The sequence below is a fragment of the Camponotus vicinus genome, unplaced genomic scaffold (genome assembly GCF_025532165.1).
Source record: "Camponotus vicinus isolate PSW18456_S1 unplaced genomic scaffold, iyCamVici1.0 SCAF_1, whole genome shotgun sequence".
NCBI classification, from domain to species: domain Eukaryota; kingdom Metazoa; phylum Arthropoda; class Insecta; order Hymenoptera; family Formicidae; genus Camponotus; species Camponotus vicinus.
Window position 1 is genome coordinate 5,607,314 of NW_028141945.1, and position 27,832 is coordinate 5,635,145.

Below are 27,832 nucleotides of genomic sequence, written 5' to 3' on the forward strand. Positions count from 1 at the left end.
ATTATCATATTTTTGTAGATTTCTTTATCATTATTTATCATATATTTATCTGCTATTTGTGTATGTATTATGTATGTATTATCTTATATTTATTTGCTATATGTGTATGTATAATCATCAATTAAGAATTTGAGTCCTTTAAATTATCAATTACTCAGAGATAATTTACTTGTCATTTTTGGGCGATATTGGAGATAAATAAGCGTTTGTTTCAGCGCTGAATAAAAATATTCTTTAGTATAATATAAAATATTTATTTATAATAAAAATAAAAATATTATTTATATTTTACATATTCTTCCTATTTTTATGAATATGAGCGTTATCGGAAATTATTATTTTTTTAATTCTATCGTTTACGTTTAATTATTCACGCCGGATAATTATCGCGCTTATAATGGAAGAAGATTTCGACGTTGCTGTCGTATGATTTGACGAATGAACAATCGATTTTCTCCGCGGCCAGGTAGCACGCGCCCAACGCCGACGTTGTCGTTAACCGCAATAGATTCAACTCGTCCACAATATGTCTGTTATGAATTTCATTCACGAAACCATTCTTCATGAATTTCCACGATTCCCACACAGATCCGACGCAGATCACTTTTAATCCGCCATGAGCCAACTTAAGATCCTGATAAGAAAAATTGAACAAATTGTTAGTAAATCAATTTTATTTGATGAAATCATTGTGAAATTTTACATATGAAAAATGAATCATTTAACTATTGAAATTGAAGCACTAACGTTGTGCGCCTTTTTCCAGAGAACATTAACGTGCTTTGCCAATACACATCCAGCTTCTTTAAAAATCCTCAGGCATAGTGGATCGTCCTTCTCGCAACCGATCGCGATCTCTTTGGTGAAACCTGCGATGATGCTCTTGTCGAAATTCGTATAGAAATATGGTAATATACCGCGTCTATCAGTTATGTTGAAATATCTTCTGATCGCCGGCCATAGATAGTTTATGGATTCCGGTGCCTCCGTGAAACCATCGATATCATCATATACATATTTGCAGGCACGATGGGCGATCCAGTAAGCTTGTCAAATTAACAAGAGAAAGTGAATAATTGTAGCTTATAAGGAATTTAATTGTAAATTTAACTTTAAATTTATCTACATTTAAGATAAGCCTAATTATATATATGGCAATGTTTATTTCTATAATAGATTTAATTTAAAAATTTATTATTATAATTATTAAGCATGATTTACTTTGAAATAAATTCCCTCAAATACAAAGCAATACACAACTATTAAATGTTTTTAAAATAAAAAATTAAAAAAAAAGAGAAAGGTAAACAAGCTTATCTGGGATGCTAGTGATATAGGAATAGATTTTATCATTACTTTATTGTATATAGAGATAAGTATGTCAAAAAATATCTTAACTTTTCCAAAGAAGAGATAAAGATTTAAATAACTAATCAGAATCATAAAAAAGAAATAACTGATAAGCCAATGTTAATTGTAGATAATAATATTACATTTTAACAAAAGAGAGAAAACTCATTTAATTTATTTAAAAAATTTTTAACTATACTCGGAGAATTCTGAAAGAAATAAAATTATATTCAAAAATTTTTTATTTATAAAATAAAGATCAATTAAAGTAATAAGGCTATTTGTTGATTTAAAACGGTTAATTTTGAAATTTATTTTTCACATTCCTGTTCTTTTTGCAGTAAGAATACATACCACTAAAAATACGTACCACCTCCCTCATCGCCCAACATATGCCCCCAGCCTCCGCATCCGAGAATCTCTCCATCGGGATTGATGAGCATACCATTACTACCAGTTCCACTAATCAATACAATTCCGCCTGATTCCAAGCCAGTTCGGAGAGCACCAACAGCATCCGAGGTGATCACACAATCCTTAGCAGAGTGTGGATATTTTTGCAGGAAAGTTTCCTTAAGCTGACGATCAGTAGATTCCTCCTTACAACCACTTAAACTGAACCCCTGTCAAATAATTTTTCTTTTGCAAAACATTTCAATGTTAAAGCACGTCAATTTCAAATATAATCAAAGATTTAAAATTTAGAAACAGGCTAAAAAAGTATCATAAAATGAAAGCTCATTTATTTCAAAATCATCATTATGGCACGCTTACTTCATTATTATCATTTTATTTATATTCATAATTAAAAAGTATACATTTTAATATGATAGTATATGTAACAAAAATAATTATCTATATAATTATCTATATAAACTCACTACGCAATCTAAAGGGACGGATTCTGGTATATTTAATGTTTGTTTACCCTTCTCGATCATCGCACTGAGTCTGGCAGCTGTCTCATCTATGCCAATTGCCTAGGAGAAGCAAATTTTTCAAATGAATATTTTCTAGTAAGAGCAAAATTGTATTTGTTTAATTATTCATAATCTTTTATCTTGAAAACGCTATGAGTTCAGCTTTAAAAATTTTTAAATTTTCCGTTCTTTTTCGCGTGTCTCATCGAAATTCATAATTTGTTTTAACTAGATTCATGCAGTACTTTAAAAATAAAATAAATGGTTAATTTTATATAATTTTAAACAATTTTTAATTACCCAATAATTAGTTAGCGGTCCTTCAATTTCCGTTAGTCGCGTACCTTTTCCATCGATTATTACAAGTGTAGAATGGGTCCCACCTCTGAAAATTATATTATAATGAGATCTATGTATATACATAAGATATCTCTTAGACATAAAATAGTTTGCAAATCCTAATTGAATATATTTCTCTCTCTCTCTCTCTCATCAAAAATTAAATATTCTTTCTCTAAATCTATCTTCCCTCCCATTTTTTTTCGATCACTCTACGTGTATAGCGTGATCATTTATATTTTTTTTTATTATTGAATGACTCAATCCTAGTGAATAAAACTACGTATTAACAGCTATCGTTTAAGCAGATGCATGTGACTCATCAAAGTTAAGCTTGCGACTCTCAATAAATATTAAGTGTCACCAATTCTTATGATTGATATCAATTGCACATATCCTATTTATCTCATTATAGAAATTACTTTTTATTGCGAATTGTAAAATCATGAAATATTATGTAATGAAAAATAATAAATTCAAAATATATTTGTCACTAGAAAATACTTTTTTACTTGTTTTAAAGTCAGATATCTAATTTAATGTAAAATATTTTATTTTATATTAGATAAGATATCGAATTTGTATTTTATATTTTTTAATGTTTCGATATATGTTGATATATAATTTCACTTTTATTTTACAGATTATCCATTGCAAATTTGTTATATTTTGATTCTTATTTTAATAATCGCGAAAATAATATTGAAAAGTAATAATTCTCATAATGAAAATTTTGCGAATATATATATATATATATATATATATATATATATATATATATATATATATATAGGGTATTTCTTAATAAGTGCGAAAAACTTTAGATGATTCTTTGTCGAAAATTAAAGGGGGTTTTTCATATAGACATATACTCCTACATCTCTCTCTGTAGAGTTACACTCCTCTAAAAATGGGGGTAAAAATTAGGTTTTTACGTTTTTATTATAATTTTATTTTTGTTCCAATTTTCTCAACATTTACTCTAATTTTATTTTTATTTTAAAATTTAACTTCTCGTAATTCGAAACATATACGATAACGTATTTTATTTTTTTCTTGAAAACTACTGATTTTATGAAAAAAATAAAAGAAATAAAAGAGTTTCTAAATAAATCAGTAGGAGTATATGTTTATATGAATGAAAAACCCCCCTTAATTTTCGACAAATAATATCATCTAAAATTTTTCGCACTTATTAAGAAACACCCTATATGTTTTTTTTGTTTCTCAACATAAGTGGAAACGGACGTTTTAAATTTATATAATCGTGTTACGATAAGATAATGTCTCCTTGAAATATGAAAATTTAACAGAGTTGGGAACGTTACTTCAAAAAAGTAACGCGTTACCGTTACCGTTACTTTTCGTGAAAAGTAACTCGTTACCATTACTCGTTACTAATTTTGAAAAGTAACTCGTTACCGTTACTGTTACTAAGAAAATAACGATTCGTTACTTTTTCGTTACTTTTTATAATACAAAAATTAAATTAATTTATTTTAAAATATAATTATTATTTTATAGTATTTATTATAGTTGATTTTAAAATATAATTATTACTTTTATATATTCGATAATTATAAATTATTCCATCATTGATGTTCTTCATATTCAATTTTTCATTTATTGTAATTTAGAAATTTTAGATTTAATACAGAGAAAAACATCATGCATGTATATAATTTTCCAAAATATTTGCAAACTGTTTTGTAATAAGAATAGATTTTTCAATTACTAAGGGGATACTATCCAGGATTACAAAATTAAAGTAACGATAAAAGTAACGGTTAAATTTGTTACCGTTACTGTAAAAATTACCGTTACTGTAACGACGTTACCGTTACCGTTATAGACAGAAAAAAGTAACGATCGTTACCGAAAAAAAGTAACGGTAACGGTAACGACGTTACAAGAAACGCGTTACTTCCCAACTCTGAAATTTAATATAATAATAACATCATATTAATACATAAATTTATTTTGATCAAATTAAAATAAATTATATTTTTCAAATAAACATTAAACTTTATGTGGTATTGGCTCAATTATTGAAATTAATTTAAAATGCAAAAAGATAGGAAACTATTCAGTTTAAATTTATATTAATTATTAAATTTATAAAATATTAAATATTTAGAGGTAACAAATTAAATAATTATCATATGTTATTTAGTTATCATTTTTCTCGTCTAAAGATTATTATTAAGATATGCAATTGTCATTCGAACGGAGCGAAAAATTGCAGATGCAGATAAATTCTGTATATTCTGTATTAGTGCAGAGCTATTCTGAAATATTGTATATTGTGGAATTCCTTATCAAAGCGCGATCGCAATAAACATAAAAAAAAATAACACGCTATTATCATTATACTAACGAATAATAAACTTTTGGTAAATATTATGCACTATCACGATCGAATATATCGCGATGGCCTTTGTCGAAGCGTGTATATCATGTGATCATTTATGTCAAATAAGAATCAAGGAAACAAGATAAAATTTATAAATTATTGTTTCGTTGCAATCTTTACAGACAGTAATTGAGTCTCTCTATCGACACTTGGAATATATTTGGACATTTTATATTTTTTGGCGATTTAAATGTCATTAATTTGTCATTCGGATTGCAATCACATAATAAAACGATCAGTCAAAATCAATTAAAATAATTAAATTAAACGTGCAAATTAAAATAATGAAAGCAATAATATATCATTCGCTTAATTAATAATTAATTTCAAATACAAATAACAGAAATAAATTCGTGTAAATTTATTTTATATCGCTTTAAATATGTCGTAGCGGTAATGAATTCAGTTACTTTACATGATGTTTAGTGCTCATTTTTTACGATATTGTTTATTTCTCGAGATTTGTTCGTTCGAAATCGATCATGTGAACAATTGGCAAATCTAATTATATTTTCGAATATTAAAATCTGCGAATATTTATTTTTAATTTTAACTTGCATATTTATTTACTTATGTTAAAATACGATGTATTCAATGTATACAATGTATAGATATAATCCTTTACTTAGATAATCCTTTACTAAGATAAATTATAAATTATATTACACACAATTAAGGGGGGTTGTAGTACCTGGAAGATTTACTCTGAAGGGGAAGCTAAGTACCCAAATGATTTGTGATAATGTTATAAAAACATTGTTACGAATCACAATCTTTTAATATATCGCGAAGGCTTTTAGTATGTCGTGAATAATTGATCACATGATTTTTTGTTCGAATTATTTTAATTAATTTCAGGGTGTCTCTTGTGTATGTGTCCATTAATGTTTGATTGATTATATGAATCAAACTTACCCCTCTATACCACCGATTCTAATATCCTCGGAGTATTGTGCTTGGTCCTTCGCATGTACCGCAGTTTCCTGCACTAGATCCGCGGTTTCCATCATCTTCATCTGTTCTCTTAGATCTCTGCGTAATTGATATTCGTCTACGATCTTCTTCTGCTTCTTCGTCTTCTTAGTCTTCCTTTTTCCTGCCATTTTTCAAAATCGGTTTTTGTCAAATCCGTTCGGCAAGAACTTTGAAACTATTTCTGGATGTTTTGTAAGGATTCGGCAGGATCTGGATGAAATAGGATAATGCGGGATAATTTCAGAAAATATATAAGCACGAAATTTATCTAGTTAATCAATTGTTCAAATTTGCTGATTCATATATTGTCATTTGAAAAACAAATCAAATAATCTTCTGAGATAACATTTCGCTGATAAATTTCTGTTGTATATAGTTGAGGTAAAAAATATTGTAGAATTTCATTAATTTTAATTCTGTAGAGAAAAGAGCGGTAAACTGCTGGAAAAGAAAAATTATCGGATATCGCAAAACTGCTTTTCTTGTAAGACTGATTCCAATTCTGGAGCTACAGAAATAATTGAGTAGTTCACAGAACTAAATAATTCTTCCCATCTTTAAAGTTAAATGTTAAATGCAAATCATTACAGATGCGTGTACAATCATCTAACGGACCATTATTACATGAAGAGGTGCGACCGATTAGTGTTTATAAAAATAGGTGTGGAAGGATATACAAGGTCAAAATTAACGATTAAATTTAAGGAAATGAGACTAAATTTAAGGAAACTCTACCGTACAAAGATAAATCTCGTAATTATGCATATGTTTACAATAAAATTTTAAAATCTAAAAAGTCTTTAATCGATTTTTTTCCACGTGAAATTCGCACATATATGTAATTTGACAAAAGCGCACTTCAGCGGCTATCATATGCATGTGTGACAATTAAGTTATCCTCAAACTTTATATAAGATTAACGAGAAATGATGTATGTTAATTCTTTATCAAACATCCTGTAGATATATGTATATGTGTATATATATATATATATATATATATATATATATATATATATACACATATCTACAGGAGATATATCTATATGTAGATATATATATATATATATATATATATATATATATATATGTATATCTATATTCTACAATTATATATGTATATATACATCATTTTTCGTTATATATATATATATTAAAATTTCCATAGAAATTATTTCAACTTATATTGGAATATATATATATATATATGTATATATATATATATATATATATATTAAAATTTCCATAGAAATTATTTCAACTTATATTGGAATATATATATATATATATATATATATATATATATATATATATATATATATATACACAGGGTGAGCCATTTTAATTAACGCACGCAATTATTTCGGAAACAAAGCATTTTAGAGAAAAATGTTTCAGACAAAAGTTTTATGGTTTCGAGGGGGCCATAAGATGGTATCATTGGTTTGACACTGAAGAGTCATTTGAAGGTCACGTGAAGGTCACTTCAATTTTTTTAAATGGAACACCCTATATATTTTTGCACACTTGTAGCTTATCTCGAGAGCTTTCCAAAACACTATAATTAAGTACCTTTTCGTTAAGTACTTTTTGAGTTATGAGGCTTGAAATAATTTCTTAATTTTACATAAACCGTAAAATATCTTGTAAAATATTCATTTTTCGATTATCTTACCTTAATACTTTTACGTACAAAATAATGAGAGGAATCAACTGGTGTAAAAAAAACACATAGTTGTTTTGAAGAAAAAATATATAATTTGCAATTAACAATTCCATATTTTTTCTTAAAAACAACTATGTGTTTTCTTTACACCAATTGATTCCTCTCATTATTTTGTACATAAAAGTATTAAGGTAAGATAATCGAAAAAAGAATGTTTTACAAGATATTTTACGGTTTATGTAAAATTAAGAAATTATTTCAAGCCTCATAACTCAAAAAGTACTTAACGAAAAGGTACTTAATTATAGTGTTTTGGAAAGCTCTCGAGATAAGCTACAAGTGTGCAAAAATATATAGGGTGTTCCATTTAAAAAAATTGAAGTGACCTTCACGTGACCTTCAAATGACTCTTCAAGGTCAAACCAATGATACCATCTTATGGCCCCCTCGAAACCATACAACTTTTGTCTAAAACATTTTTCTCTATCTTGCTTATTTTTCGAGTTATTTGGCTGCCTAAGTTAAAATGGGTCACCCTGTATATATATATATATATATATATATATATATATATATATATATATATATATATATACACACACACATATACATGTAAGTAATACTACAAGTATTATTAATACATGTAAGTAATAATACAGAGTAATCAATTGGTGTAAAGAAAACATACAGTTGTTTTTAAGAAAAAATATGGAATTGTTAATTGCAAATTACATATTTTTTCTTAAAAACAACTATGTTTTTTTCTTTACACCAATTGGTTACTCTCATTATTTTGTACATAAAAGTATTAAGGTAAGATAATCGAAAAATGAATATTTTACTAGATATTTTATGGTTTATATAAAATTCAGAAATTATTTCAATCCTCATAACTCGAAAAGTACTCAATGAAGAAATACTTTATTATAGTGTTTTAGAAAGCTCTCGAGATAAGCTACAAGAATAAGTAATAAAAAATAGAGAGTCCCATTTAAAAAATTCTAGGTGACCTTGCTCTGACCTTGGCGACGCCACCCAAGGTTAAACTCATAGCGCCAGTAAATAGATCTTTTGAAATCCTACAACTTTGGTACGAAACATTTTTCTCAGAAACGTTTCGTTTTCGAGATATTTGTACCGTTTCCAGACTTTTCTAACACCCTGTATATATACAGGGTGTTTCATTTTAATCCGACCAGTCGAATATCTCGAAAACCAAGCCCGGGAGAGAAAAATATTTCAGACAAAAGTTGTTTGGTTTCTAGGGGGCCATAAGATGTTATCATTGGTTTGACCTTGAAGAGTCATTTGAAGGTCACGTGAAGGTCACTTCAATTTCTTTAAATGGAACACCCTATATATTTTTGCACATTCTTGTAGCTTATCTCGAGAGCTTTCCAAAACACTATCATTAAGTACCTTTTCGTTAAGTACTTTTTGAGTTATGAGGGTTGAAATAATTTCTTAATTTTACATAAACCGTAAAATATCTTGTAAAATATTCACTTTTCGATTATCTTACCTTAATACTTTTATGTACAAAATAATGAGAGGAATCAATTGGTGTAAAAAAAACACATAGTTGTTTTTAAGAAAAAATATGGAATTGTTAATTGCAAATTACATATTTTTTCTTCAAAACAACTATGTGTTTTCTTTACACCAATTGATTCCTCTCATTATTTTGTACGTAAAAGTATTAAGGTAAGATAATCGAAAAATGAATATTTTACTAGATATTTTACGGTTTATGTAGAATTAAGAAATTATTTCAAGCCTCATAACTCAAAAAGTACTTAACGAAAAGGTACTTAATTATAGTGTTTTGGAAAGCTCTCGATGTCAGCTACAAGAATGTGCAAAAATATATAGGGTATTCCATTTAAGAAATTTAAGGTGACCTTTATGTGACCTTCAAATGACTCTTCAAGGTCAAATCATTGTCACCATCTTATGGCCCCCTCGAAACCAAACAACTTTTGTCTGAAATATTTTTCTCTCCCGGGTTTGGTTTTCGAGATATTCGACTGGTCGGATTAAAATGAAACACCCTGTATATATATATATAAGTTGAAATAATTTCCATGGAACTTTTTTTTTCGATTTATTTCAATAAAACAGATTGGTCAAGCTTGGCGAAAAGTATTTAACAAAATCCGAGAAAAATCACGTGTCCTTAAAACCAATTTGCAAATACGATCGGAAATCTCGTCCAGGCCACTTTCTATTCTTTCAACAACGACTCCGAGTCTACTAACTTACAAAATTCCCGTTCTTTCTAAGGCGCCGCAGATTGAAAATTTTAGTGTCCGGCGTATGTGTCGATGATGAAAAATATTTTCACGCGATTTACAAAAATTCCGTGAGAGAAATTGTCTCCCCGAACGGAGTATGGTGAGTCCAGCTGTGACAAGAGATCGGCAGCAATAATTGCCGATCGGCGGAGCAAAAGAGAAATATCGACCGCACCGCGCGACGTTGTCCTTGTCACTGCTTTGGCATTTTCTTCCACCTCCACTTATTTCTCTCAGTGATGCCAGAATGGATATGGATACGCTGGCAACCGGCAACATAATGGAGGGGGCAAGCACACAAGCGAAAATCGTGTACAGATACGCGTGTACATTCTAGCAACATTGATTTCTCTTCGCTCCATTCTAGCGTATACTAGATGTCGCGCGTCTGCGGGCGCACATTTTCCATGAAATGTCAAATGTCAATGAAAAATTACAAGGGATCGTCTATTCGACGGAATCACATGGATATGTGTTTTTACATGAACGATGAATTGACAGATCATAAAGGAATCTTAAGTTTATATAAACAATTGATTGCCATTTTAATTATAGTAAATGAAAAGTAATTTCAGGACAAAAATATAGAAACTATATAAGAGAAATTAAATAAGACTAAATAAGACTACTAAATAAGATTAAATAAGACTACTAAGAAAAATTTTTATACTTTTTATACAATTAACGAATTGTATAAAATATTTTAAAATTCATGGAAAAAGAACATATCCTATTTTTTCAAACTATAGTTTTTGATAGCATTTTTGATTTGATATATAATTTAGATTAAATAATCTTTACCTTTTTTTCTTAGTATAGAAGATATATAATATTTATATATATTTTTTATTTATATATATATGTATACATATTATATTATTAATACACTCTGTCTAATCCTTCTACTTCTTTCTTTTCATCGATGTTTCCATTTATATTTATACAATTAATACGCAGCATTGTATGCTGTATTCTGCAAACTGAAAGAAAAGAAATTAAGTGTATTAATATAAATAGCAAAATTTTTAGATAAATAGCAACTTTCATTACTTTAAATATCTTACAATTTATACGGCGATATTGTTTCCTCTTTCGAAACCTAAAGCGAGTTTTTGTGTGGGAAAGAGTTTTCTCTATAACTGTCACATCGACTGAGACCAATTCTCTGTTTAAGATCGGCCTCCCTACAAGAGTGAAATCGGTGCTGCCGACGAGCAATACCTTCTCCAGTTTTAGACGATCGCCTATATTTGGTGGCCAGAATCCCTCAATAATAATAATGTCATTTTCTGTCACTTTAAACTGTTTTCCACATACTTGTACAACCGCAAACATTCGACCAGTTCTATCCATTGCTATTTGATTATTGATTTCATTTGTCACATCTGTTAGTAAAAAAAAATAAATAAATAAAATACCATCCAATTAAGATTTATCCTAAAGAAATCTAAGAAAGAATATATAAGTCATATAAATTTTTATGTATATAAATATAATAACTATAATAATTTATGTTAACAACCAGCGCATATTTTGTCTTTCTCTTCATCCCATTCCTGCACCTCTGTTTGATAATCTGGGATTTTTTTCATCCATGGTAGTTTAGCCGTCCGATATTCTGCTACTGGTATCTCCCATAATCTTAATCCTAAAACAAAAAATTGAAGAATTTTATTGTTTCTTTATATATAAATTAATAAACACTTATAATTAACTTTATACCATGCAAAATTTCACTGAAAAACTTCTTATACTTCTTGTATGTAGAAATTTTATTACAATAAATTATATTAGAGTAAAAAGTTACACATCGATATTAATATCGAGACTCACAATTGAAGATTTTTTAAAAATATATAGATAATATATAGATATTAAATAAATAATATATAGATATTAAAAATATTATAGAGAGCGAATGCGAGGAGAGAGGTTATGTTTACTAAATCCGGCTGCTCTATTTTTACAAAGTTGACAGATATAATTTATATCGAAATTACATACCCGGATAATATTGCTTGCAAACTGCGATCGGTGTCATTCTCCTTAAACAATTACTCGCTGCGAATTGAAAAAGCCTCGAAAAACTAAATAGAGTTGCCATCGTGCACGCAAAAACTGTTTGAAATTAACGTGCAAGTAATTCTTTTTTTTTCACATTTAATTTACAAGTAAAATATATATTAATAATCGATCTCTCAGACAAAACGATTCGTTATCCGATCAAAAAGTAATAGTTAAATAAAAATTATCATAAATCAGTAAACACAAGGGACGATGCGTTTTAACTCGCGGATGTTAATCCAATTGGCGGGAATATTCAAACCATTATTTTCGATTTTCGTTTTCGTTTATGTATTCTTTTTCTTCTTCTCAATATCATTATTTATTTATTTTTTGTATAGAATTTAACTTTGGAAAAGCGCAATAAAACAATCGAATTGTAGGTCCAAGTAATTAACCAAAGAAAGCTCCGTGATATATCAATCGTTTCTCTCATAAATTTTAACTAATTTATAAATTAAAATACTTTTATAATTTAGAACTTTCCACATATGTACATACAAGTATAAATTATAATAAATTATTTCGACAATAAATTATCAACAGTGTCAACACGGTGTCCGATTTTGACGACGTAAACAGCGCGCTATTGTTTACATTTTACGGTCTTGTTACGTCATTCGCACGGCGATATACTTGAACAATAAAATAGTAATTTGAAACGCTTCATATACCATCGAATTCTTTCTCTAAACGCGATCATAATTAATATCGAAACGTATATCTTTATAATTATTACAATAATTAATTTTTAATAATTATTAAACGACATGAAATTGGACTGCGATGATAAATCTTTATTACGAGAATTAATTAATTAATAATAGTAATTAATAGTAATTAATTGGCAGTATTCTACATATCAATACATATCATAATTTTTTTTTTTATATAAAAATCTGTGAGAGCTATTGTCTTCTTCTTCCTTTGTGCGTAGACGACATATGACACATCGCCCGATTTCACGTCGTACGCTCGCGCACGCGCAGAGACCGGAACGGCTAGCGTGGCCAGTTTCCGGTGTGGCAGAGACCGGGGCCCGGAGCGCGCAGAGATGTCGTACGTGTACGCGATGACGATCGCTTGTCATGTTTGACCGTATCGCCGCAGTTGCGTGCACGATCCGGTGATAGGGTACCGTCGCGTATCCTCGCAGGACCGATCCCACCGTCCGATCCGTCGCGCTCTTCGGTTCCTGCGGTGCTGAAGGTGCTCGCGCAATCCGCAGGCATGCAGTTTTATAAAAAGGTGCTGTCGCCCGGCCAGCTGAAACGGTTGAGCGAGCACAAGTACAGTTGCACGAGCAAGAGCATCCTGGACAGCCTCCTGCAGCCCTGGTGGAACTGGCTGGTCAGCAAAGTGCCGCTCTGGCTCGCGCCCAACCTCATCACCGTACTCGGGCTCATCGTCAACATCGTCACCACTCTGATCCTCGTCTACTACAGTCCGGACGCGAGGGCAGAGGTAGGTCGAGTCTAACCTGCTTAACGCACCGAGACTTTATTCGAGGGAACGTGCATAAAAAATTAGTTTTTTTTGTAGTTCACTGGAACTACATCCCGTGTTTCGTGATGTCCCCTGAAGCGTTACGTATTTCTATAACGGAATTTTTTTTATCTTCAAAGCGCCGTATCTTCTATACTTCATCAATTATGTATTATTATGTCGAATGTCAAATATTGTGTGAATATCTTTTTTATCTTTTTTTTTATACACATTAAATTTTATCAACAATTGAACAATAATAGTATTTTGCTAATATATTCGCAAAAGTTAGTTCAGTAAAGTTACTTATACTTTATGCTGTCAGGAATATTTTAATTTTTTCAATTGAAAATATAAAGCGTATAAAAAAAGAGATAAATAAATATGTATGTTTTATGATGTTTGTGCAGAATTAGCTCACTTTATTTCCTTACAAATATTATACAAAACAATTTGCAACGGTACTAACATTTTAACTCGAGTGAATATGCTAAATGGAAAACACGTGAATATATAATGATTCATCAATTATTATTGTAGTGGACATATATTTGCGGCTTGTTATATAACTATCTGACTATATTATACTATACTATAGAATTAAGTCATTCTTCTTCTTCTTCTTCTCTCTCTCTCTCTCTCTCTCTCTCTCTCTCTCTCTCTATATATATATATATATATATATATATATATATATATATATATATATATATATGTATGTATGTATGTATGTATGTATATGTATATATATATGTATATATGAGTTTTCAAACATATTTTAATCTTAAAATCATTGAAGAAGTATGTCGAATATTGAATAATTCATATAATATATACCTAAAATTTGGTAATAGCAATTGACTGACATTGTATTATTTTTTTAGCCTCCTAGATGGGCATGTTTTTTATGTGCTCTTGGTCTGTTTGTATATCAGAGTTTAGATGCTATTGATGGTAAACAGGCCAGGAGAACTGGAACATCTACACCATTGGGTGAACTGTTTGATCATGGATGTGATTCAATATCAACAGGTAGATAACATTGTTACATTGTTACATTATTTCTTTGTTTCATCCAAAATATTTAAATAAATATTGTTTATTATATTTTTTCAGTGTTTGTTGCTTTGTCAGCATGTATAGCAGTACAATTAGGATACTACCCAACGTGGATGTTTTTCCAGTGTTTCTGCGCAATGACGCTGTTCTACTGTGCCCATTGGCAAACTTATGTTTCAGGTACTTAAAACAATAAAGTGATGTAGTTGTTAAAGCTTTTGCATAATGGATTCAGTAATGTAAAACTTTATTGCTTCATTTTTAAATAGGTTCCTTAAGATTTGGTAAGGTGGATGTAACAGAAGCACAATTTACTATCATAGCTATTCATCTGATTTCTGCTATCTTTGGCCCACAGATCTGGATGCTGGAGGTTGTATCATTTTTAATTATGCTTTCTATATTAATTACGCTTCTATATGGCAAGAATATCTTATGTAATAGTTGGTAGATCACATTTATAACTTTTTAGCATTCTACATGGTTATAGCTTACCAATTTATTCCATGTATTTTGCTCTTTCAAAGCATAATCAGAAAATCATTATTTCTTATACACTTGTAAATTATTACTAACACAAAGTATCTGTTAAATTTTTCACAATCAAACTGTTATAGCTGCTTGCAATATATAGGATGATTCAATTTTTACAAAATGATTTGTATAGTAATATTTTTTATCGAAAATTGAATAAATCGACAATTGAATAGTCCTGTATATTCTTTTAAAAAGTGTAACTCATGGTACAAAATGAGAGCATAAAATTTTAATTTTGTTACATATATATATATGTATATATATCATGGGTTTCACATTCCTGGTAAGTAAGCTCTAAATAGCTTATATTGATGTTCATAATATATTTATTTTATTATAGAATATATATAAAAATAATAATATAATTCTCTCAAAATTTCATTCAAATTTTTATTATATTTGTTGATTCCATATGAATAATATGGAAAATTATTTTTTTCTATTCAATCTAATCATTCTCTTTCTATTTAACTTTCTATTAACATAAAAATCTACAATGAAAAATATTTCATTGTTTATAATAAGATCGTTTATATACTCTGAATTTGATTTCTCATACTTTACATCTCATAATATCTCTTTCTCATACATGTACAAGGTTCAAATAGGATAATATTAGCAAATTATAATTTGTGCTGCTTTAAAAGAGAAATTTTTTCTTGATCAAAAGATTTTATATTGAAATCTACCTATGATACACATGTTAAAATTATAATGAAATTGTTAAGCATCATTTTTTTACACGAGTTTAATGAGGGTATTTTTTGCAGATACCATTTTTAGTAGATGGCTTTATATTTATATATTTATTAGGAGTTATAACAGTGGTGTGTGCACTGGCAAATTTGTATTCCATATTTTCGGTGATTTTCACCGGAGGAGTGGGCAAGAATGGTTCCACTGTGGCTGTAAGTTCGTTAATTAGATTGATCTTTTGTTGAACATGCAGAAATGGGAACAGCATGGCATGAGGAGCGGCGCTAAAATTACTTCTTTACTGCAAAATATCTACTGATTTTTAACATGCATTTTTACTTTCATATTCCTTACTAAATTATATTTCCCTCTTCACCTTCGTTTTTGATAACTCCTACATCTTCTGCAATTTTTATAACGGACTGTATGTGCCATTATATGACCGATATATGGAATAACTTTCAATAATGCAAATCCTTTTTATTTTTCAATATAAAAAGTAAACTCAAGTCTCTATAATTATTTTGATGTTTTCTTTATGGTAAAAAATCTCGTGGTATTAATAGATTTCTTTATAAATGCATAACACAATGCTCTTTTGAAACAATTTCAAAAATTACATGGAGTATATTTTAAAAATCTTAGCAAAATTATAATTTATATAAATATTTATATGATATAAATATTTATATTAATTTAAATGAATATTTATATCACTATATTTACATAAATATTTATATAAATATAGTGTGATATTACTTAAAAGATTTATGAGACAATTAATAAGACCGATTTTGCAATATTTGTTTGCATTACATGATCACAATAAATAATTTATGTATTTCTATATAAAAAATATATATATATATTTATTATCTTATTTATTTATTATTTTTTTTATTACAACCATCATTTATTGATGATTATTGAAAAAAAGATATTTAAATGCACATTGTGCAAAAATTTTTATATTTTCAATAATGATTTATAACAAATATACATTACATTTTTTTCATATTTTTTAAAAAGAAATGTAGTAAGTGTATTTCTATATATATATATATATATATATATATATATATATATATATATATATATATATATATATGTATATGTATATACAGGGTGTCCCTGAGCATGTTCTCACGCACTCGTGAGGAGGTAGAGCGCAGTAAATTAAATAAAGAAATCCTATTCCATGTAACGATTTTTGTAATAATAATAAAAATATTAATTATTGAAAGTTCATCATAGTTACTTTCAAGATCAATTTTAAGATTGACAGAGGCACTTTCAGAAAAAACGTTTGATACAAAAGTTTCTTATTTTTTCACGTACAATTCGAATCTGTAATAAAAAGTACCATATTCCCCTAAAAAAATTCAACTTCCGATCCGGATGGCGTATTTCCGGTCGGAATCAAAAGTTGAAAATATCATCATTTCTTTATTTAATTTACTGCGCTCTACCTCCTCACAAGTGCGTGAGCACATGCTCAGGGACACCCTGTATATGTATGTGCATGTATATATAGTATAGATAATATACTGAATTCTGTGGAACTTAAGTATGATGCAAAGAAGAACTAATTTTTCTTTATGATGGATATTGTGGTGTGCATTGAAAAAGTGAGACATTCATTTGCAATAATCATTGTGCAATAATCAGCTGCTTCCTCGTGCCTTATAATCTCTTATCAATAATAAAAAAAACATGTTTTATTTATATATTATATACAGTAAATGTGTACGACCACAGATAGAACTAAGCCCATCCATAGCAGGATTATTGCAGCAATCTACTATCGAGAGATATAACTTGTAAAGGTTTATATTATATATGTATACACACACGAGAAAACAATGTAACGAACAATTTTCATCACGAATGAAGATCTTATGGCTTTGTTTAGATCCCTGTGCTCGGTGTAGGCACACTCAATAACTACATAGCAGTGCTCTTTTATGCAGGCTTCATTAAGGTGTTCCTTGAATTCTGTAAAGTCTTTGAATCTGGTGGGATTGGAAAAAATGGTTCCACAATTGCAGTAAGTCCCCAAAAAATGGCATTCATAATATACAACAATACATTCTTATATCTTTTGCCATTTTATATACAGTAGAAATATTATCTGTTTCCTACATTTTTCTCTTCTTGCTTGCTGTTCTATCTATCGATTTCTTGTACTTGGGAAACTTACACGCCGGATGTACGGTTATTATTACTGAAATATCGATGTATACCCCATTTGCATATTAAGCTATCAGAGTGATATCTTGTACGGTTATTATTACTGAAATATCGATGTATACCCCATTTGCATATTAAGCTATCAGAGTGATATCTTGTGCAATTTACTTAAACGCTTTTTTTATTTAATATATTAAAAGCTTAACATATATATAATTAACTCTTTAAATAATTTTTTTTCCTCAAGAAATTTAATGTTATTTATTGTTCTCCGTTGTTAAACATACCACTAATGCAAAAAAATAATTTTAATCTGCATAAAAATTTTAAGTTACTAATTTTTGTGAAACTTTATGTTACATTTAATTATATGTTAAACAGACTTCTTAAATCATTTAAAGCATTTGAATGAATAGATAAATTATCACGTCTAAGCAAAAATATGAATAGTTCACAAATGTTAATAGTTTATTGGAATCTGCTATATGTATTTTTTCCCGAGAGTAGCGATGCTTGCAAAGGAACGTATGATGTGTGTATTATATGTAAAACAAGAAGATAGCAAACACACGTTGTGAATGATCGAATGTCGCACAATAATAGAATTTCTCTTCGATTCTCTTGTTGAATCACGCGCAGAATTTGGGTCTCGCGCCACCGTATATTGTTCCTCGCACTTATCATGTCTTACATATTCCTGAAACAACAGCGGACTTTTTCATTATTTAACATCTTTAATTTTTATAAATAATAGTTGAAAAATATTATATTTTCTTTTCATATTCGATTGAGAGAATTATAAAAGATTACCCTATGTAGCATATTTCTTTTGATATAACAGAAAGAAAGCTCTTTTTAAGTTTCTATTATATAAATTTTCCACAGATGGCTTGTTACTCTACGTTTTTTGAATAACAAATAAAAGGGATTTATAAGTATTTATATGAATACTTTATTGCGTATGCAAAACAAAATTAGAAATGAGGGAAGTAACAAGGGTGTATCGACATGTTCAGTTAATATATTTTAAATATGGAATTTTTTTATAGAAATTTTAATTATTCGTGAATATTTCTGTTGTGTTTTGTGATAACATTATAAATTGTGAGTTGATTAGTAAACAATATGTTTAAAAACAAAATATGAAATTGTTTCAAAAGCGAACATTATATAATTCTTGATTTGTAACATGTCAATTATTAATAAACTAACATGTCAAGAATTATGCGGAGTATTAGACAGTCCTTGGTATGAGGGTGGTCTCTTTGACAGTTCTAATCAAAAGATCTTTCGTGTCGTTTATACAGTTGCCATACACTGGCACAGAGGTGAAGGTGTTTCCGTTATGGGCTGCTGTGGGCATCGCTATTTTACTTGCACAGAGCAGCATATCCGTCATTCTCGCCGGTGGTGTCGGAAAAAATGGCTCCACCGTCGCAGTAAGTCAGCTGAAAAAGTAATAGGATCACATTGTGTAGTGCACTTTTTTTTCATTCAGTATGTGATTTAGGTCCATTTAAATTAATGTATTTATATATTTTTTTATTAGTATGTGACAAATTGTATAACTTGAAAATAACAGTAGAATTTCATTCTTGTAGATGTGTATCACGATGGGCCTAAATCTAACAGCGTCGTATAAAATTATTCATTAATTATTTTTATTTTCACACTTGCGTTGATATTTTTTATACTACATACTTCCTTACACAGATATCCTCACATACACACCTACCTGTCTTCGTTCATCATATTTTGCAGTTATATTAGACTATACATATATCTAATTTTATTGTGTCTCCAAGTTTTATTCCAGGCCTACTTCTCTTGCATGTATATGTTATAAAGCTGTAGAAAAAAATAGATGAGAAAAACTGATAATTAAAATTGTAACGCTTGGGTATAATAGAACTTTATATTTTTTACTATTAAAATATTAATCTCATAATATTTGGATATTGCAAGTTTTATTTTTAATATTATATTGCATGTATATCGGATGAAGCTGATTTCTTATATTGTAATGATACCTGAAACTATGTTTTTCCTATATTGTACTTGATCCATCTTTTTCTTAAATATTTACCTAGATTGATTTATTTATTGCACTAATATAAGTAAATACATATTAATTTTTTTAGATTTAATATTATTTAACACATTTTATTTTCTTTATATTTGCAACATTTTTTCTCGTTGAATGCAATAGTAGTGTATTTGTGCTGACAATATTATTGTATCAATTGTATAGCATTAATGTGTTACATTACATTTTATGAAAAAATTTTTTGGAATATAAAGTAATATTATATGTAGATATGTATATTTTTCCTCAATTAATACATTTTACAAATATATATTTAAACAATGTATAAGATAATTTTCGTATCTATATAATATAATATATAATATCTATATAATATAATATAATATATATAATTATTAAAAATATATATATATTTATTTATTTATTTATTATTATTTATTTATTTATGTATAGATATAGATAATATACCACTAGATGTTAACTGTAAAGACATTTTTAATTAATAAGTTTATTTGATTAAAACATATATTTTGTTGTCGTTTTTTATGAATATCAAATATAATCTCTGTATATAAATATAATCTGCTTTAGAATTTTTCTGCATAAGATCGATTTTATTTCAGGGAACATCTGTCTTATCGCCAATTATACCATTTAGTTTCGTGATAGTGCCAGCTTTTATAATATATAGAAAAAGCGCTGAGCACGTCTATGAAAATCATCCATCCTTGTATATAGTTGCATTTGGGATGGTTGCAGCCAAAGTTACCAACAGATTAGTGGTATATATATATATATATTGATATTATATATCAAACTTTTGTGAATAAATATTCATATGAATATCATATCTCATATATAACTTATTCTTTTATCAGGTTGCTCATATGACCAAAAATGAGATGCAATATTTGGACAGTTCTCTGTTTGGCCCAGCTATGCTGTTCCTTAATCAATATTTCAATTTTTTCATCAAGGAGTATTACGTTCTTTGGATGTGTTTCGTAAGTCGCGCGCTTTTCATATTTGTTAATGATTCGATTCTACACGAGATCTCGATTTTTAAGTAATGTACTATGTAATATATGTTTAGATCTGGGTTACTTTGGATTTCTTCCGATATAGTGCTCAAGTATGCCTTGAAATATGTGATCACATGAAGATCAAGTTATTCAGGATACCATGCGACCATCATACAATCACTACTCAGATTTCTAACGCCACCGAGAAAAATGGTACTAATAGGTCACAACGTAACAGATTGCATAAGAAACATCACTAGAGTCAATTGGTGATAATGAATGCTCTGTATGTAATTCGTCTGATGCGCGTATTGTATAAAGAAATCGTATTGTAACAAAGTATAAAAAAAGTATCCGACGAGTTCCGTGTATATAGATATTCGAATAGTACAGCTCATTTATTATCACGTTTAATTCATAATCTGTCGCGTTTCATAAACTAGTATGAATAATATTTAAGTCTTGATTGAACTGACTAGAGCAATTATCATGAACTTTCAGTATAGTGTACTGTACATCAAAATAAGAAAACGTCGCTCGAGCGTATAATAAGAATAGCATTCGGTACTCATATAAGACAAGAAAGTGATAAATTATATAATCCATTGTGCAGGAAGAGAAGCACGATGTACATCTAGATGATGTTTATATGAGGATGTTATGGGGTTTTTTTTATATCAATTGCATTATTAATTATTAATCTAAAATTTTTTAACATCGATAATTTCTGATTTCGATATGTCCTTTCTTCATTGCTGTAGGGTGCTTTAGTTATAGCATAATAGGAATTATGCATCAAATGCACGATTAAGAATCAAAATGAAGAAACGAAATGAATAAATCATGGTTCATAAATAACTCTAGTCGTTGGAAAAGTTAAGGATTGTTTTTTTGAATCGATAATTTAGATCGATAATTTAAATCGATAATTCAGATTTTTTTACAATATAATGGGATTTATGGAATTATTTTCATCATAACAATTTTATATAATGCGTTTTTAAAAATATCTTGATACATTTTTTATTTCAGTTTATTAAAGAATGCAATTAATATATTTAAGGATATAAATTTATTTGTATTTATTAACAAAAGTTGTAAAAGTCTACAGAAAAAAGAATTTTTCTTTCCAAAATATGTTTACCAGGACATAATGAACTGTATGAATTTTCTTTCAAAATCTATATCTTGATAACATGGAATGTGTGTCATGAACATTTTCTATTTCTGCTTTCATGTGTGTGTGTCTGTGTATTTGATAAAAGGAATTTAAAATGAAGATAGGATAAATTGAATTATATGAGATACGTCAGAATATACAAAGAGGCTACAGACAGATAGCTTTGTACTAGATACGTTTGTTTACTTCTACATCGTACGACAATAGATATGATTAAGATAAATATTTTATTAAGAAGTTCTTTATGTAAGTATACGTGACACATTCTGAGATACGCGCGTATATATATACATGTATATTTTAAATATATTACGTATATACATTTTACACGAAATGTTACAAGCAAATGGCAGATACATGCTTAATTATTATTTGTACATTACATTATATGTGTAATTTTATTAGAATAATGTTTCCTCTTATATAAATAATAAGTAATTAAATTTTTATAATACACTATTAAATTTATTAGATATAAACTGCAAAAACTTAGTACATAATAGATATTTAGAGTGTTAATATTCATAATTTTTCTATTGTACTATTCTTAAAGGAATGTTGATGTAGGAGGACGTAATATAACAAAAGGAACATTTTCTTATTGACACAATGTTTCAATTGCAGTATAACTTTTTTCGGGATACATTAAATTTTTTTTTAAATCCTAATAAAATACGCGGTCAAAAATAATTTTAAAATTACTTTCCATTTAAAAGAATTATGTTATTGTAAATGGATGAAGTAGAGCAGATAAACTTTAGATTATTCTAATTGTAATTATATTTCTTTGAAGGCAGTACTGTAAATGTTATTTTAAATGAAGTGTAATTCTATCTTCTATCTGTACCATATTTCTCGAGTTTTGTTTCTTCATTGTATTATATATTCTGGATAAATGAATTTATACTGTGATACATTATTCTTTATTTTAACCAGATTCATTAGAAGTGTTTTTAAAAGAATCAATTTATTCAAATCTCGACACATCCAATAGGTGTATTGCATCATATTCAGAAAATTGTTATTTAGAATAAATTTTTAAATTTATTTGATGGAAGAATATCAACAAAAAAAAAGTTATATATTGCGATACATTCCATGCTTTAGAAAAAGAACGAATTAATAAAAATAAAAAAACGAATGTAAAATTATTTGCAAAATTTCACGTGAAAAGTTAATGTGTGCATGTCTTCTGCGTTTCTGCTTCATCTAAAGTCCTTGTTATTTGTGCAAAACTTGCTTAAGACGTAACATGAGAAGGTAATGTGATCATGAGAATCTATATTGGGATCGATCGATTTAAATATAAATGTTTTCTACTATAAGAAAATGCATCACTAATATAAATATCTTGTATATTGATGTAATATCGTTATATATTACGTGTGCATGTTACAAACAAGTAAACTGTTACTAGTTTCTTGCACGTTTCCAAAGCGTCGCAGTTGCATGTGCTGTTTAGTATTTTTAAATTTATTTCTGAAGGATTAGATTCAATTCATTCATACATCTGCAAAAATTATACAGCTTTTGCATACAGCTTTTTATGTTTAATAGATATTAATATTTGTTCAATAGGAAAAAAATACTAAAACAAATTTCAAATTAAAAATATTGTATTTTAAATTTTATGTTTGTGCAGTTTTAATCTTGTAAAATGAACAATGTGTATATGGCAATTTCTTTAAACGCGATTATATAATGATAGTATAATAGTTATATGACAAAGTTTTTTTTTTTTCAATTCTTTGATCAGAAGAGTTTTTTTTTTAGTATTACGAATAAATTGCAAATTTATACTTCATATAAAGATGCACGAAGGATTTTTGTATGGCTTTTTTTATTTATATAGCATATGTCAGAATTATTTTTCGCATGTTTTTCTGCCTGCTGCTTGAATTTTGTCTAAGTTATTGCAAGAACAATACATAAAAGATTCCAGAAATAATATATATTATTGATTGGCAGTAAAGTATATATATTTTCTATAATATATATATTATCGTGTTTTTCGTAAAGAAATTGAACATTTAATTAGATGGACATATCTGGAAGTAAGAAATTTAGAAACGCTTAAGAAAGGAATTTGTTTTCTCCGATTTCATTGCATTTAAAAATATGTTTCCTCTTATCTGTATTATTTTATATTTTTTGCAAAACGAGCTGATTATTCATTTATTATCATATAAGAAAAAAATTTTTGCACATGTGAAAACAATTTGCAATTTTTTCATGAACATGAAAACTGGAGAACATGAGTTTCTTTTCTGTACTCTTCAATTTTATCATATGTGAAAGTTCTCAAATCAATTTAAATTTAAAAATCCAAAAAATGCTGTTAAAGGTATTAGGTATAGAGAGCATTAGAACATATGTGTCGTATGTTTGTATTCGTTGGTATGCATGACAAGTTTTGTTCACAGTTCACATGATGGTGGAGGAAGAGCCGCTGTTAGATGAGGAACATCATAACGGATCTGATGCGACTGTCGACCTCTGATATTAGCGATAATATTAATATTGTTAGATCAGCCTTATACTCCACGACTCAAAACGCCTTAACGCCAAATTGGTTGTAATAGGCGAGATAATAAAGCATCGCGTTAATTATCGTCCGATAATATTACAAACAACAACTGCGGATATATACGTGGCGATACATGAGGAGTAGTAATTTGTCTGTCTCGAATGCACGAGGATATCTTGTTGACGTGCTTGCGTATAAAAAAAGAGGTATCTCTCGCATTCTTTTTATAAGGTAATTATTAATATTATTTTAATAATGCGGTCGAATATGTATATATGCAAAGAATGAAAAAAAAACGGTACAAAAGTGTTAGCGATACAATTGAATTGCCGTCGATGACAAAGATTCGATGTGTTTGTAATAATTATCGAGCTGCATTTACGAGTAACATCATTTTTTTTAATTACGTAATATTATACGTAAGCTTGTTACATCGGTATTATACTAAAGGATACTATTTAAACAGTTGTATAGGAGCGAAAAGATATATTTCGCCCTCTCGTTCTTTCAAAGAGATTCAATCTTTGAAATAGCGAATTTGAAGATACTTGTAAAAATGCTATAGTTGTATTCTGACGGAAATTCTTTGTACTTTGATATGAATGAATATAAATGAATTGTCGCGTCGATATTTTGTCGAAAGAAAATATTTGAATCTTCGAGATAAGACATTGATATGTTTAATTTCTTAGGTGAATTAATAAGTATTAATTAAGTCTGATAAAATATAAGACTAGAAATAATGGAAATAATATTTGATTAAATATTAAAATAATACTGGATCTAGTGGCTCGCCGTTTTAATATCGCTCGTAATGCAGGATTAATTTTTTTTACGCAGCAATATAGAGAGATAGAACTATCAAAGAGAATCAGATATATATTTTATATAAAAATAGAATTATTTATACGTAAGGAGAAATAATTCCGAAAGCTTGCAAAACATTGTTAAATATATGTATAAGCTAGTAGTAAATGAACGAACACTACAGTATTATAAATGTTAATTATATAGTGTTTTAATTCTCTTTTGTGCATCTTTAACTATATATACAGATATATTTATCTCGATGTTGATTGCTTGCATGTGAAAACGTTTGCTTTAGTCACAAAAATTAAATCTAGCGAATGAATATTAGGCTTTTATTTATTTTTCATGAATGTTTAAGGCAAATCGTTATTCTTCGTGAAGGTAATAAAATACTTGTGGTTTAATCTGCGGTTTAATCTGTGGTGTTCGCACAGCGTAAAATAATTTGCTCACGCTGTAAATACAGGCATTAAGATATTTTTATCTTAGCAATCGTAATTTATTATTGATACGCTATTTAATAAAATTTGTACGAACGTAATAACGAATTTTCTTTTAAGAATTTTCCTAAAGAATATTATCCCAACTTATGTGAAGAGAAAGCGGAAGAATATATTAATTTTTTATTAATTTCCAATATTATTTTCCTCGAAAAATTAAAAAAAAAATCTCGTACAGAGAAATATTTTATTCCACTCTTTCGACACGTGTACTTTCATCTCTTTTTATATTATGCGTTACATGGAATGATATATTTGAATATGTTAAATTAAAACGGAGCCATCAATATTACATAAATGTCTGTCAATACATGTTTGCCACTTGTGGCAGGAATAAGTGGACTGTTATTACTCGTCCGCGTTATTTGCATAAGCTGCGGGTTTCGAAATGAAGCCACGAGCCTCCTATAGATCATCTATGACCCTTCATCAAAGAATTTCCACGTGGAGTATTCTGGACATGGTCGAAAACAAACATCAAAAACGACAACCTTGTCCTTCGTCCTGCCTTCGGTCGGTCGCTTCTATCGTCGAATTCGACCTAGTCGACGACGCCCTCAAGGTTCCGGCCCCGTTCTCATCCCCGCCCGTCTTCCTCAACGCACCCCCAGACATTCAGCTGAACCCGACGTTATTGATCCGGCTGGTGACGCCGTGCGAGTACGCCAACCGGGCCAAGGGACGTACTTCTCGATACGCAGAGAGTTGGAGAGCTTTAAGCTCTTAAGCTCTTATAATTGAAGAGATTTAAAGCGATATCGAAAAAAAAGAAATGACGCGTTTTTTTCCCAACTCATTATGAATCTTCTGACATGTGTAGTATATAAGTATATAAATGTAATTTTTGTTCTTTTTTTCAAATGAATTGGATCTAACATAGATTTAAGGAATGATTTTAAGAATAAGGGGAACAGAAGTAAAAAATTATTTATTGATTTAAAAATTTTGTTAGGATGTCATTTTGTTCAATGTGAAAAGTTCTTAAGATATCAAATAAAAAGATGATATGAAATGTTAGCTATCAATATAAGAGACACGAGAAATAATGATTTGTCGATTTTATTTGATCTTATGACTGCATCGAGATAGAATATTCTTAATAAAAATAACAATAATAAAAAACGAAAAATAAAATTATATTTCTGTTTCTTTGTGAAAATAATATAAACTTAAATTATTCTACTTGTAATTAATCTTGCATGGATAATTTTTTAATTTTTTTTAGATAATTATATGTATATAAATACAAAAACTAAGGATGTATTAGCAAGCTAGGATCATATAACAAAACTGTTTTTTAAATCTTTAATATCACCAACAAATTGATTAAAACCACGTTCTTTATATCCTTTATTTGAAAAAGAAATATGAGCATAATTTAAAACGTGTATAAAAGGACACGATGTGATAAATATTTTCTACATATTACGAAGAAATATACGGTCTGCATATTATGCATTCTATATATCATATACGAAAAAATCAATATGGTCTAATTCGGTCTATATACGTAGAAGAGAGTTCAAGGCAATTCAGAGCTCAAAGCGTTGGCTGGAGCCAACGTGCCCTGTTCATTAATCAACCGCGCATCATCGACGGGCTCAGGAGACAAAACGGAAGAGGATACGCGAGGATAGTGCGTTCCGGCGAGAAAAGAAAAAGGAAAAAATCGAGGACAGAAATTCACTTTTGGAGGAGCGGAATCGGGACGCTTAGCGCCGTTACTGGAGACCGGAGACGTCTGCGCCTGCTCTGGCGA

The 27,832-nt window shown here is 28.7% G+C and overlaps 3 protein-coding genes across 10 annotated transcripts; 1 reads left to right on the forward strand and 2 right to left on the reverse strand.

The window, feature by feature from the left end:
• Window positions 1-222: 222 nt before the first annotated feature.
• On the reverse strand, window positions 223-10,162 carry Nagk (N-acetylglucosamine kinase). Of its 4 annotated transcripts, none has more exons than XM_083095726.1 (7): window positions 9,925-10,162; window positions 5,938-6,118; window positions 2,571-2,655; window positions 2,232-2,330; window positions 1,721-1,973; window positions 748-1,046; window positions 223-634 (listed from the first exon to the last, which is right to left on the reverse strand). In XM_083095726.1, exons 2-7 carry the CDS (start codon window positions 6,036-6,038, stop codon window positions 371-373), a joined length of 1,101 nt encoding a protein of 366 aa, XP_082951852.1. In that variant the 5' UTR covers window positions 6,039-6,118; window positions 9,925-10,162; the 3' UTR covers window positions 223-370. The 4 variants fall into 4 exon arrangements, with proteins under 4 accessions (XP_082951852.1, XP_082951832.1, XP_082951859.1 ...); XM_083095706.1 differs by having other exon boundaries at window positions 5,938-6,207; XM_083095733.1 differs by having other exon boundaries at window positions 9,921-10,162.
• Window positions 10,163-10,783: 621 nt separating this feature from the next.
• On the reverse strand, window positions 10,784-12,621 carry Mrpl21 (mitochondrial ribosomal protein L21). The gene is made up of 5 exons (XM_083095813.1): window positions 12,522-12,621; window positions 11,961-12,074; window positions 11,479-11,604; window positions 11,021-11,341; window positions 10,784-10,936 (listed from the first exon to the last, which is right to left on the reverse strand). Exons 2-5 carry the CDS (start codon window positions 12,058-12,060, stop codon window positions 10,836-10,838), a joined length of 648 nt encoding a protein of 215 aa, XP_082951939.1. The 5' UTR covers window positions 12,061-12,074; window positions 12,522-12,621; the 3' UTR covers window positions 10,784-10,835.
• A 411-nt stretch (window positions 12,622-13,032) lies between these two features.
• Bbc (choline/ethanolaminephosphotransferase 1 bbc) lies at window positions 13,033-26,117 on the forward strand. 5 transcript variants are annotated; one of them, XM_083095799.1, is made up of 10 exons: window positions 13,033-13,484; window positions 14,390-14,537; window positions 14,622-14,744; window positions 14,834-14,937; window positions 17,710-17,844; window positions 19,295-19,426; window positions 20,658-20,816; window positions 20,913-21,038; window positions 21,128-21,269; window positions 24,660-26,117. In XM_083095799.1, the coding sequence occupies exons 1-10, from the start codon at window positions 13,251-13,253 to the stop codon at window positions 24,734-24,736; spliced, it is 1,380 nt and encodes a 459-aa protein (XP_082951925.1). In that variant the 5' UTR covers window positions 13,033-13,250; the 3' UTR covers window positions 24,737-26,117. The 5 variants fall into 5 exon arrangements, with proteins under 5 accessions (XP_082951925.1, XP_082951890.1, XP_082951897.1 ...); XM_083095764.1 differs by having other exon boundaries at window positions 13,037-13,484; window positions 14,441-14,537; XM_083095771.1 differs by lacking the exon at window positions 24,660-26,117 and adding an exon at window positions 21,558-23,148 and having other exon boundaries at window positions 13,038-13,484.
• Window positions 26,118-27,832: the final 1,715 nt, after the last annotated feature.